At 37.8% G+C, this 14,597-nt stretch overlaps 1 protein-coding gene across 1 annotated transcript in view; it reads right to left on the bottom strand.

Moving 5' to 3' along the window:
* The window catches only part of WARS1 (tryptophanyl-tRNA synthetase 1), a 22,951-nt gene extending 8,354 nt beyond the window's left edge, over positions 1-14,597 (bottom strand). Inside the window, exons 1-7 of the mRNA XM_071557516.1 lie at positions 14,512-14,597; positions 13,815-13,837; positions 9,682-9,894; positions 8,586-8,793; positions 2,251-2,359; positions 1,236-1,355; positions 447-629 (exon numbers count right to left, since the gene is read on the bottom strand). Coding sequence (XP_071413617.1) covers positions 447-629; positions 1,236-1,355; positions 2,251-2,359; positions 8,586-8,793; positions 9,682-9,795 — 734 coding nt within the window. The 5' untranslated portion in view covers positions 9,796-9,894; positions 13,815-13,837; positions 14,512-14,597. The remainder of the gene's footprint in view (positions 1-446; positions 630-1,235; positions 1,356-2,250; positions 2,360-8,585; positions 8,794-9,681; positions 9,895-13,814; positions 13,838-14,511) is intronic.

Genomic DNA, 14,597 nt, shown 5'->3' with positions numbered 1-14,597 from the left:
TCTTAAACCTTTAAACTTTACTGAATAACCTTTCATGCTGTATTATTAAAATAATTGACCACAACAAGCCGCTGAAATGCCTTCTATTAATGCAGATAAAGTGTAAACGTACCTGAAAGATTTTGATAACATCTTAAAAAAAATCAATCTGGAAGTTTTAGTGGTTTAGGTATTTTTACATTTTAAATGGTTTAATATGTTTTTCATAATTTAAGCACTGCACACACAAGTATTTGTTCATATGTTATACAGAAGAATGACAATAGTATATATAAAATGTTAATATAGCAGAAAAAATAGTATGTTTCTATTTTAAGTATTCTAAACCTTGTCTTGAAGCTTTCAGGTTTAGAAACATTTATTAAAACATTGCTGGCTGTCAGAGTTGGAGAGAAAATCCAGATGCCTCTTTTTCATTACAATGCCCTAAAGAAATTTATACTTACCCTAAATAGTCTAAATCCGAAAAGATAAAGGTTTTATTGATGTCAAAACCACATGCAATGATGTCTTTTGCATTTTCTTTAGCATACTCATATGCCTTCTCAACTGTCATGTCCTTCCAAAGGTATTTCTCATCATCAGTTAACTGTATAACTAAGGGAACATCAAATACTTCTTGCAGCCACCTAATAGAAGCAGAAAGATTTTATCTCAAAATAAGTTAATAGGAAGATGTAAGTCGCGCAGCTAAAATATTTTTACATATTTAAACAAAAGTATGTGAAGAAGTCTGCTTCTCTTTCCTGTGTATGCACATGCAGTTATGTTTATGTGCACAGCTAAAACATTTTATACAGATTATAATGGCAACTTACCCAGAAAAAAGGCTCTCACACTTACTGTTTCCTGTGCATATGATATGAGGCATCAGTTGCAATGGAACTAGAATTCAAAGAGGCTTTAGCTTCTTGAGCCCAGTGCCTCTCAGTCCTGCTGCTGCAGCCACCACATTACAGAGAAATGTCACTGAGTCCTATCACGAACTCATTTTTAAGAACAACAAAAATTCTAAGGAGTGCCACAGGGCTAAGGAAGCAAGGAAGAGGGCTGTATGGTGAGGCAGGGATTATTATAATTTTAGTGAAAAGGTAAGACTGAATTAGGTTCATTAATATTCACCTCACATACTTCAAACTCCTTGCAATGTATCATTTTGGCAGTTTCCTAAACCACGTTCAATGTTTCCTTTGAAAAAAATGCTTTGATTAATACAAATGGTAGAAATGGCTTACTTTGTGAACATAAATGGGATAAGATGACCAACATGCATTGCCTGAGAGGACGGTCCTCTGCCTGTATAAAGGTAAAAGGACTTCTTATTTTCATAAGCATCAAGTACTTGGTCCATATCTCTAAAAAAAAAAGAGAAAACATGATACAATTCTTTAAGAAGAAACATCCACAGCCAAAAGCTTGTGCTCAAAATTTGAGTGCTTTTAAAGCCAAACATAATTATAAATAAAATATAGTATGTTCAGTGTTCTAGAAATAAAGTATGAGTTTGCCCATTTTTAACTTCAGAAAAGCATTGTCTCCTTCTATCCCCTTGGGAAAAACACCTCAAAATAAAATCATATTAAAAATAAAATTTAATGTTGAAACCAAAATGAAAATTGTGCAACTTTAAAAATTACTTAATTGGATAATAATCTCTAAAGCTTAGTAAAACAGCTAGAAATCATTTCCCAGGTAGGTTTTAACAACCAGCTTTGGCTGACCTCTGGTGGAGGCTGTGCCCCAAATCATGCTCATGCACTGAAATGTGCTACCTGCCACTGGCCAAAAGGCTCTGCAGGTTAACAATTAAACAGTGGAGATCAATGGTAGGTTGGTGCTTAAGATCATTCCCAGACCCTTCTCTACCCCACAATGCAATGCACATGTCCACAGGCCACGTGGACCCTTGCTGACATCAGCAGTGGCACCACATGAGCCCTGGAGTTCTCTGCCAGGCCACTCCCTCTGGTTGCTAATGAGGAGTCAAAATGGACCTGCACAAAGCAAACACGGTGTGCACATTTCTTCAGTTTGGGATTAGTGAGGACATACCAGAAACCGATGCAACCAAGAGTTCCAAATCCTGCCAGGGGAAATCTGCGTAGTTGCTAATTTCAAATGGAACAGTTGGTTTTCCTTGATGTAAAAGAACATGGTCTTCTGCTAGTCATAGGTTTTTCTCAATAATGTTCACAGGAGGTCTACCTAATTAATAGGATCTTTTTGAATTTTAATACAAGAAAAACTCACCTATGAGAAAAAAAGATTCCTCTACGTAGAAAGTGGTGAGGTTTTTGCCCAGTAGCTCTTTGTATTCGATTGATCAGATCTGTGTCAATTTTACTGCTGCCAAACCGAACTATAATCATAAAATGTTTAAAAAAAATAAAATAAGTACAGCATAGCTACAAACAGATCTTGGATTACCAAGAACATACCAATGCAGACTACATTAAATAAACATCTTCAAGTCTCACATAAAATGCCTAGATTTTCCTGATTCTTGCCTGGAGTCCCAACAGTCATCTCCAGTACTAACTCAATGCTTGGAGGCCCAGCCCATTCACATGTAGTATTGCTCCACCATGAATTATTATAATTGCAGTCTCCTTACTGCAGAAGTGTTGATATTCCCAGCAAAAGTCCATGCTAAAGAAACATATTTAGGTCAATAACTTGGCTTCTCTAAGTCATAGGATAAAAATGGCTGTGAGGCTCTGAATATTTCTCTCTTGATGCCTAAATTTTATGCTCTCAGACCACATTGTCTTTCACTTTCCAACCCCAAATACTCCTCGGCAAGCTTAATTCTTTAATATGTATATGATTTCAGACACTGCTCCCTTGAAGAGGCTTGGAAAGGTAGTGCATGGCAATCAAGTAATATTTCCAACTTGGTGGTTAAGGAAAGGCTGTGACAGAGTGAAATAGCAGTATTTTTCCTATTCTCAATAATTCTTGGACCCTAATAAGCAGGTCAATGCTTCATGAATTATACTTGTTCAAAAAATCTATTCAAGAATCTATTATTTGCTACTATTCTGCTCCTATTCAACATTAGAACTATTCAACATTGCACTAATAATTAATTGGAAATGTTGAAGTATTCAAGAGAACAAAATGGAGACTCTGGACATAAAGATGACTCTTATGCATACAAAATACCCAGATCCATCTATTCCAGCTACCTTATTAAAGAGAGCCACACTAGCAAATTCCATGGTTATAACACATTCCATATAGGAGAAGCCCTTTTAGTTTTTCCTAGCTGCAACAGGAGATAATCATTCCACAGGAATATATTGCTGACATTTGTCAAATTTCAAATATCCTGACAGCTTCCTAAGGAAACTAGAAAAAAAAATTGATTTTAAACCATTTATTATGCAGCTAGTAAACTGTGACTTGTATGATTACTGTACTTCTGCCTTGTGGAAAACACAATAATCTCTTTGAATGCCCCACATTGAATCAGGTTTACTTTGAATTCTCTCCTTATGCAAGTTCCTGCTTCTAAATTTTCCATTATTTTTTTTTAAGTCAAAAGTCAGCAACATTATAAGTCTCTTCCTGCAGGAATATCTCAATTGACCAAAACCTCCTTCCAAAGGCTCTAACTTTCTACCAGAGCAGGTAGGCTTCCAACGCTACATTCTAGTAATGATAACAATCCTTTCCTGGACTATGAAGGGTTACAGATGGAGATAGAGCTCTCTACCTGTGCTGGTTACCCGATGTACTGCCTTGGGTATGCAACTTTTTTCACAAAGAAAATTAACTTGTAGGGGCAGCAAGGAATATTAAGTACCCTGATGTGATTTGAAAAGCCAAATATTCAGACACTCTGGGCTTATTATACTACACTCAACTAATTTCTTCCTCTAAAAAGGGAAAGGAAAGAGGTCTTCCATCCCTTTACAGCACAGGTTCTCAAAGCACAGCATGGAGACTATTTCCAATCCACCTGGGATTTCATAATCTCAGAAACAACTATTTAAATTTATGGCCATCCTAATTATTGAGACTGCAGTGCTCCAAAGGGATTTATGAAGGACAGGACAGAAGAGTCAGACCAGTATGTACTCTGGACAAACAGGATGCTGAGAACCACTGAGTACAGGGAGTTCCTCTCCTACACTCTGGCCAAAAAGCGTGCCTAAGTTTGTTATGTGAACTGTTTTCCATTTTGATATATAAACTATTTATTGAACAGCCTTTCACAAACAAAAATCAGGAACCCACACTGAAAGAAAGACTCGGTCTTGACAGACAGGAATAGTGATGTATCTAATTTGAACATCAACTACATAAGCATTTCTGCTCTTCCAGACCCTCTATAGCTATCTCAATTTATTTGTGAAGTACTGCTTATGTTTTATTTCAATGCTTTGTATAATCATTAAACTTGAAGCTAGAAGGAATTAATTACTAAATGAGAGATAAAACAAGGCATATTACCACAGAATCACTCAATGTTTTGTGTTGGAATGGACCAGAAAAGTTGTGGATGCCCCATCCCCAGAAGTGTTCATGCCCAGGTTGGATGGGGCTTTGAGCAACCTGGTCTAGTGGAAGGTGTTCCTGCCCATGTCATTGGAAATGACCTTTAAAACTCAAACCATTCTGTGACTGTATGACCTTTAAAGATTGTCTAGTCCAACCCCCCTGCCATGAGCAGAGACACCTTTCAGTAGGTCAGGTTGTGCAAAGCCCCATCCAACATGGCCTTGAACTCTTCCAGGGATGGGGCACCCATAGCTTATCTGGGCAACCTCTGCCAGAGTCTCCCCACCCCAACAGGAATGGATTCTGATCTTTTTCAGTTTGAAACCATTCCCCTTTGTCCTGTCACTCCATGCCCTTGTAAAAGGTCCATCTCTCTTGTAGCCCCTTTCAGTACTGGATAGAGCCATAAGGTCTCCTCGGAGCCTTCTCAATCCATTTGTTACTCAGCCTGTATTTGTGCTTGGGATTGACCTGACTCAGGTGCAAGTGCCTTGCACTTTGCTGTGTTGAACCTCATAAGGTTCACATGGGCCACTTCTCCAGCTTGCCCAGGTCCCTCTGGATGGCATCCCATCCTTCAGGCATGTCAGCCACAACACTCAGCAAGGTGTCTGCACCATCATGCAATAGGAAGCTAGTTCCTACTTACAACTTTTCATTCACTCCAGGTGAATCAATCAGGACATCATAAAAGGGCAACACTTGGCTCATCCACAGAGCCATTAAAGTAAATGTCACTAAAAACCATAAATGCTGGTACACAATTTAGCAAAAACCGATTTAATCCATATGTTTTCTGAGTGTTATCACATCTGCTTGTCCTATGCAAGCCTTAATTACTGAATGAAATTCTTCCTATCAATAAAATGCATTACAAAATGGCAAAATAATTATAATCTGGATAAAGACTAAAGAGACCAAATGAGCATGAAAATGTTTGATTCAGCACAATAGCAAATAGTAAGAAGTTAATCTTACAGAAACATAAAACATGAGAATACTCCAGATAAAAAAATTCTAGGATGGCTAGTCCCAGTTAATGTACTGTTACAGACAGAGAGTGATTAAAAGTTCTCCGATGTACAAAACACTTGACTGGAGATGCCTAAATATCTTCATTAAACACTCTCAGACTGCACAACTCCCTTTTATTTGCCCATCTTCATCTTTCTTGTTAAAAAAACGGGTAATTTTTCCCTACCTATTTGTTTCTATTTGAACATTCAGAACGTTTTAGGCTCTCTATTCACAAAGAATCTGCCTTCCCAAACAGCTTCTGACAAGGAGACAGTCTCCGCTCCTTAACAAGCTTTTTAAAAATGCCTAATGTGCTTTTCATCTCTGGTGTTCCAGTTTTTATCAAAAGACAACTTTCAACTCATGGTACATAAGAAGTCCTGAGAACTGCCATTTTCAAAAGCCTATTTGCATTTGCTGAAAATTCACTGTGTACTTTTCCTCTTTGCCATTGGCATATTATATCTGCATGCAGATAATGAATACCTTACTATTTGTTACACGGTAACTTTACAGACCAGGCCAGTCTTGATGACCTCTCAACAGCCCTGACAACTTGGAGGCTGGAAGAAAGCAAATGCCAGTCCTAACTTGAAGAAGGGCTAGAAGAAGGAACTGTGGAACTACAGGCCAGTCAGCCTCACCTCAATCTCTGGGCACATGATGAACCAAATCATCTTGGAAATGATCCCCAAACAATCTCAAAGACATGAAGGTTTCTGGGATTAGTCAGCATGGCTTTAGGAATGGAAGATCATGCCAGACCAACTTAATGGTTGGCTTCTATGATGGTATGACTAGTAGCTGAGGCAAGAACTGTGAATATTGTCACTGAGTGTTCAGGAAGGATCTTATCAATGTGGATAAATATGTTATTAGGGGAACTGGGGGAGTAGCAAAAAAGACAGCATCAGACTTTTCTCACTGATGCCCACTGAAAAGGACAAGATGCAACGGACACAACTTGGAAAAAAGAGGAAATTCCATTAAAATATGCAAAAAACCTTCATTCTGTGCATCTGGTCAAATATTGGAATGTGTTGCCCAGCAAGGTCATGTGATCTCCATCCCTGGAGATAAAAAAATCCTAGTGGACAAGGTCCTGAGCAATGTGCTCTAGTTGACTGTGCTGTGAGGAAGGGGCTGACTAAATGATCTGCAAGTGCCCACCAACTTCAACCATAGTGTATTACTTGCAATATTCAGCTTACTGAATTATCAGCATGGTGAGCATACAAAGTTCTTTCTCACTTATCCTTCTGCTCTTTGCTCATGCGCAAAAAAAGAAAAAAATTTCTGGTCACGTTCATGTCTAGTAGTTAGATAACAGAACTTTCTTCTCAAAATATCTTCAGGCTGTTTTGTTGTATCACCATACATTTAAGTGCACATCTAAGACAACCATTTGAGGAGATCTTATTCAATTAAAACAGTCCTTTTAGCACTTTCTCTTCTTCTGTGTTTGATTAAACACAAGCACACTGGTAACTTTCTCTGGTATTGCAAGTAAATAAAAAGATTATAGGTGGCACAAAAGTTTATTTTATGGTAGGAGCTATCAGATGTTGAGTTCTTGGAAAAGACTTTTTATTATTATTGTTTAAAGGGGGAAGTAAGAAGAGGAATTTTATTAATAACAAGCAGCAATTGCTTCACTTTGTGAAGTGGGCAGGCTAGTTTCTTTTCTGAAAAATTTCCAACACATCACTTAGAACAAGAAAAATGACTCATCCACCAAATTGGCCAAATAAGCAAAAAATACGTAAAAACCCTTTAGGCTAACCCACCACTCTAGAGAATATCAAAATACACACACATACAGAGTTAAAAAAGGGCATGAACTGATTTACAGTGAAGTCCTGTTAGCCATTTTCAGGAGAACTGTGAGATTGTGCCAACACAAGTATTCTACTCTTCTTCCTATTCTAAAAGACTCAGAACCCTTCCCCCAAGAAAACAAAAAACATTCTCTATAACTCCTACCCATGTAGCAGGATGATGAGAGATCTTGTCCACTTCTTGATTCTAACAATTATATTCTTTCTTTCTCTCCCACTGACCTATAATTTAATTTGCACACTTCTCCCTTTCTAACTTTTTCTCTCTCCTGTTACCTTCTGCAGACTAGGTCAATATGCACATACATTTGATAAGATCTTACAATAACATCAGAGTTAAAGGAATGCTGACACAAACAACTGTGCTCCTAAAAGCAAAGATATGGTTACTGCCACACAAGGGTGTATGCTCTATTGTCTGAAATAAGCTGCTAAGCAGACCTCAGCAATGTACAGCTGAGGTACTAACTATGAACTAAAGATTGACAATAATAAAAAAAGGAAAAATAGAAAATAATGATTAGTTCTCTCACTTGTTTCTATGCTAGACTCAAACAAGCTCAAAATAGTGAACTGTAAAACCAATTAAGAAATTAACTAAACATCTGTTTCTTAAATTACAAAACTTTGCAAGTTTTGTAACACTGCTGTCTAAAACATTTTCCATTATGCTGCATGTTTTTGAATGAGCTGCAACTCTTCTATTCCAGCCAGCACTTGGTTGCTTGCTAATGTGTCTTCTGAAGAAGTCATTACACTTAATAAACTTCTGCATTAGTTTTGGATCATTCCTGCCCTCTCTAATTTATAAAGGATGTGAAGAGATGGCAAAAAGAATCCTACAGCCTGGCTCCAGTGCTCTAGGCTCTAGCTTTTCTGCATCACAGCCACTGAAGATGCAGATATTCAGCCACAGTATCTTCATTAACATAACTTCTAATAACAGTCCTTATGCAAAAAAAACCCAAACCCAAGTGCAAGTAAAATGTATTTTGAACTTAAACACTCTTTGCACAGTTTTTAAACCTTCATAGGAAATCCCTGCCTAGGACATTGTCATCTCCTACAGCAAATTCTTTAGACATGGGAATGCCAAGATTAGACACAAATTAAATGTTACCTATGATGCTTTTGATCAGGATTTGTTATGATGCCTTGCTGTTTCTGTGGTCATTAGGATCACTTTACATAAATTCCTTAGTAGCAGTGAAGGAAGAGTTATACCTATGAGCTTGTCATAATCCACGCCTTTTGCATTTGATGTTTGCACATTCCAGGGATCCACCAAATCTTCATCTTCTTCTTTAGTTGCACCATTGTTTATTAATACAAGATCTTTTGGAGGCAAGCCTGCCTGATAATCTTGTCCTGTTGTTGTTTTATATGACAGTTTTAATGACAACAGCATCCTCACTGCTGCATCAATTTCATCCTGAATAAAGGAAAAAAGACCTCTTTGACTTAACATACTTAAAACAGACAATTACTTTACCCTTTCAAAATCCTGCATCCATGCTTTGACTTCAATTGCATCACTCACAAACTCCAAGTCTTTATTTAAATGTTTTCAGTTTAATATTTTAAGCGTAAACTTCTAAGATATATAAATAAAATACAAATTATTATCTAATTTACTTTACAATACTTTTAGTAGCTCATCTTAAAACAGTTTATTCATTACAGTTCATTGACAGATTTGAAGACAAACTAGAACAAAAAGTTATGGTTACAGCCTTTCTATTGTAAACTCTCATGCAAGAAACAAACAGAGCAACACATTATTTGACTCCCACTTTTCAAAGCTTACTCCTACAGGCAATAACTCAGAGCACCTGTAGTAAAACTGAGCTCTCTTTGCCAACATAGTGATGGCAGAATAGGGAACTTGAAATTAATAGTAAATTACTACACTTAAGGGAGATTAAGCTGGGACTGTCAGTACAGTTACAGGAAGACATATTTGCTGATGTCTACAATAATGCCTGGAGAAAAAGATTTTCACAAACCATCTAAAACCAAGAAAGAATGTGAGTGATATAACTTTGAAAAACACACCTTGGATCCCATCACACAGCATGGCAACTGGCTGAAGAAGACTTCTAAGCCTATGACTCTTCTTACTAGAAGAGTAAAAACTTTGCTCTTGCTAGTGACTACCTTGGTCCAGGTATGCCAAAGTTCACAAAATGGACATAAATGATTTTAAACTGAGCTTTTCTTATCACGATGCAAAATAGATCTCAGAACCATCATATTCTTTAGCACTCAAAGACAGACCAAAACTGAAAAAGGATGGATTCAAAACATGAAATGGAAATACCTTTGGTGCTTTTCCTGCTTTCAGTGCTCTGACTTTCTCTCCTTGTTCAGTTACTCTTTCAAACAGCTGAAGTGGACTCAGAGACTCCAAATTACAGTTCAGACTATCAGCCATTGTGCCAGACTGCACAAAGATATGTTTAGTTACTATTAAGTTTATTGTCTTCCAATTCTTTGGCTTGTAGTTTCAAAACAGCAGGAAGAACAAGAAGAACTGTAGGGCAAAAAGCAGTGTTTTATTCTATTGTGTAAGTCTTCAAGATTGGGTGAACAAAGTAAGAATATAAAAACTATACTGACCTCATAACAAATTCTATTCATATCAAATTGATAAGTGTAGAGAGACTAACACAAGGACCTTCAGTTTCATACAGAAATGGACTGAGACTAACAGGAGTAACAAATAAATACAGAGATCATTGTTCATATTGTTTGTCTACATATTTAACACTAGAACATCTTTTCAAAGGCTAATTCCTGATGAAAGTAATTAAATACATGTACGATTCAGAGCATCCCAGGACAACTGGAAGAGGTTATCTGATTCCTGATTAGTTAATGTTCCTGCTCTGATACCTTGTCAGATTTGGAATGATGAGATTTTTATACCTATGATATGGAATTTTGTCTTAGTATATATAAAAGAGTACTTCAGCCCAAAGAAATATATACAAGAGAAAAGCTTAGTCATCTTCCTTATGGCTTTCCTCCAAAGGTTACAAACACACTGATGATTAGTAAAAAATGCTGCTTTCTAAAGAATCCTTGAGTCAGTAATAGGCTGTACACTTGCAGAACTATGTGTTTCTCAGAAATATACAGGATAAATACTAGGACATGGCTTAAAGGAGGACATGGCTCACACTAATAACACAGCAGTCTTCCTGTGTCCAACATAACTCTTGATCACTGCAGCTTCCTAGCACAGAGTGTGCCCACACTTCCACACAAGGTCTTTTCTCCCAGGCTAACAATTATGTTCTATATATTAACAATAACATTATCTGGAACTTTCTTAGCAGCCTATTAATAATTATCAGTGACTGAGACTTTGCAAAACTACAACTTCAAAGTCTACAGTACACTAACATGGAAAGTAAAATAATGCTGTTAAAATGTTAGATAAGCATAGTGTCTATTACCAAATATTAAAATAATTTTCACTCTACAGCAGAAAAATCTTGATCTTTGTCTTATCATCTATATTCTAAAATGTTATAAATAAACTCTGCTGTACATAATTTTAATGAATACATTGAACATCTCTTAGTAATTACCAAGACAGGAAACCCCTGTAACATGGATTGCATTGAATTAACTCACACCTTACTACATATACCTCTCATAATGGTGACACAGCAATTAACGGTATCCCAGCAATTTCTCCCTCTAATTTCTCTAAAATTACCTGATGAATTGTCTTCAGATAATCTCTGAAAAAAACTTGATTTTATTTATGTCTAACAAATCTGGTGAACCTGTTATCAACCTGCCATGTGTGAAAACTCATTTCAACTGCAGATTCATCATTCTTTAAGAAATCCTTATTTTCAAAAATTATTCATGCTCAGCAGCTCTCTATACAAAATAATGACATCTTTAGAACTATATATGCTCGGAATATTCTTTTGGTAAAAATTCAAGCATCATGCTGCTTAAAGACTGAGAACCGAGGATAAAAAGCATTAATGGGAAATGGGAAGAGAGTTTTTATGGTTGTGGTTATAGTAAGCTTGTCATATTTCATAGAAGAAAATAAGTGTTAAATATGTGTAAGAAGGACACCATCTGTCAGAAAAACAACATTGTAAGTGGAACTGCAACTAACCCAAATGAATCCATTTGGGATGAACATATCACAATAACAAGGTATACAGAGAATTATAAAAGAGTAACAGAAAACCTGTGGCTGTTAAAATGAGGTAACAGTGCAGATACTAATGACAAAAGTGAACTGAGAGAAAAGTAAATTTTTGATGAGAAGTGGCCAGGGTTGTGAAGTGCTGCCTAACGTGGCTAATTTATGCAAACGCCCAAGCTATTGTATTTACAATCTATTGTATTTACAAGCTTGAGGTACCTGACATCACCTTAATTCATGAACAGATGCTTATTTTACTGCACTGCATTCAGATGTGACAGAGGCAATGCAAGCCAACAGAGTAAATTAATTTCATATTGAGTTGTCAGTGGTGTGTGTTGGAAACACAGCCTTTACCCTAAGCACGCCCTGTCATGCCGTGCCCGTGTGTACCAAGCTGTGCCCACGTAAAAACCACCGACTTACAAATGATTGTGTCTCTCTGGAGAGCCCATTACTGACCCACTGCCATGCACTGAGCATGATTAGATGGACTGATAGTAAAAATGCATGTTCATTTGCCTCTCTTTTCCCAAAATTAAAAAAAAAAACAACACCAAAACAGAAGCCTATAATAGTTGCTTTAGTTGTTCAGCAGTATTTCAAAGCCTTCCTTCTACAAAATAATCAGCTTAATCACAACCTTGGTTATGTTTACATAGCATATATTTAAACTGCCACTGTAAAAAGCCTTTACCTGCCTAGTAAACTTAAGAAGGTCGATTTGGTAACTTGCTGGTTATCAAAACACACCTGTGATTAAGGCTTTGTTTGTCAGTCAGCTGCACCATTCCCACATTTCTGCTTCAGCTGAAAATGCTGAGAGAACTGAGAAGTGTTTACATCCACTTGCTCATGTAATTTGCTTAACTCTGATATCATATTTAGATTACATAATTGAGTAGAATAAGATGAAGGTATTACCAGCAATACTTAATTTTTTAACCTAATCTCAACCTCTTTGAGCTTGACTTTTTGCAGTTTTACAGAGCAATTTTAAAAAAGTAATTTGAAGCAGGTTGGACAATTATTTGATGTATTCCTACAATTTAATAACATTTTTATTTGGCTATAAGTGTTTTTCACTTTTTCATAGGCACAAAATATGTAAATGGAAAAGAAAGTGTAGAATAAATTCATATGAGGAAATGTTTATGAAGATTAACACACATCCTTTCTGTAGGAACATGCCAGTTATGACCTCAAATTTTAAAAAATAGAAAATATATAAGTTAGGATTTTCTTTGCTGTAGAGCAAATTGTGATTTGATATCTTAACTTAATTCCTGGAAGTATATTCTCAATGACAGATTGCCCCCATTCAGAAAGGCTGAAGTGACAGCTGAGACTGAGCACATCTATGGGAGAGTAGTAAACCAGAAAGACTCTTTAAAATGTTTGGAATAGTATGGATACTATGTGCAAAGAATGTTAAATGAAGGTGCATTTTCATTAGGAAGTAACAAAAGTAAACCAGTTGCTGCAAGAACACATGAGAATACTATGACTATAAAATGCAAAACATACTGACTGCTACCTAAAAGTTATCTCCATTTACCTCAGTACTGTTACTATTCACTAGTGGAACTCAAGCCAGGATTGCAGTAATATGGAACAGAGGTCTCTATCTTTTGAAATTTATAAATGCAACTGTGAACCATTTAAAAGAAATTTCTGGATATTCAGCATTTTATCAGTAATTTTTTTTCTTCCTTGCTTATTGATACTATTAAAACTAAGAGTCCCAGACATATTAGATACCATAGACAAACAGATCTGGAGGGGAAAAAATGATACATGGGAATTTGAGAATGGACTATTAGGTTGTTTGCAATCACAGCCCAGAATGAACTCAGAAGCCTTAGTTTCACAGTGTGAACTTGAAAGCCAAGATTTCTGTGCCTTCTCTACCTATGCAAGGCAGTTAACTTGCAATGGGAACTGCTCCTGTGTCCGTTTCAGATTATTGTATCATTATGAGACAAAGCTTAAAAATCATCCTTGGCAAAGGTATCAGAAAAGAACTGTATTCTCCTCTTTCCAGCTGCACTCCCATCCCACATCTATGATCATTTTCACTGTTTGCAATGTGATTTGGTAAGTTAGAGACCTGAGAATTAAAGAGTAGGGTTTCACTTTATGTTAAGAAGAGATCTTTCATGACAAACATCCTATGAAGGTACATTGAGACTTCCAAAGACAAGAGTAATACAGCAGTCCAGAAAAATCTTTCAGGAGCAAATGAGATAATACGGAAGTCTAACAGCACTTACATTCCTGAAAACTGCTTTGCCTCCTGCAAATAAATAGAAAAGAAAAATTAAAGCAGGTAGTATGCACACGGAAACACCTTGAAAAGCACTCCAACACCGGCTGCATTTTATAGAGGATCTGTCTTCCCAGTCACGGCAAACGTCGGTTTACACATGAAAATGCAATACAACAGTGCAAGATGATTCCCCAAGATCACAACAGGATCACTCAATCCCTGACCGCTGTGGAGAGCCCCCTATGAATAATTACTACACAGCAGCTGTTAAGGGCAAAGCTGCTGTGCAAGCACAAATCTTGGTGCCCAAAATCACGCAGCACGCCGATGTTCCTGAGCCCGACGCCTGCACCATTCCCTGCCTGCCCTGGCCGGCTCGGCCAGCCCTGCCCTGCCCTGCCCCTCCTGCGGGGGGACACATTTTCCAGCGGCCTGGGCATCCCACCCTGCTCTCCCCAGGGCATTTTCTCCTGGTGCCTTGGCGATGTAGCCCTGGGGGGTTAGGAGCAAAGGGAAAGCCCTCAAGCGCCATCAACGCCTCGCAAAGGGAGGGAAGAAACGTGCCCGGCGAAGAGCCCCGCACCGCGCAGAGCCCCCAGCGCCTCGCACTGGTCAGGGGGGCGGCAATGACCGCCCCACCAACCCGTCTCCCGCCCCCCGGGTCTGTCCCCACAGCCCCATTCCGTCCCATCTCTCCTCACCGTCGGCTCCTCGCTCTCCACCATTGCATCACCCCCACGCCGGCACGCCGCTCCCGGCTCCCGACTGGGAAACACATCCCCCCGGA

Source organism: Pithys albifrons, chromosome 6 (genome assembly GCF_047495875.1).
Source record: "Pithys albifrons albifrons isolate INPA30051 chromosome 6, PitAlb_v1, whole genome shotgun sequence".
Taxonomy (NCBI): domain Eukaryota; kingdom Metazoa; phylum Chordata; class Aves; order Passeriformes; family Thamnophilidae; genus Pithys; species Pithys albifrons.
Note: the sequence above shows the minus strand (reverse complement) of the source record. Positions and strands in the feature narration are given on the sequence as shown.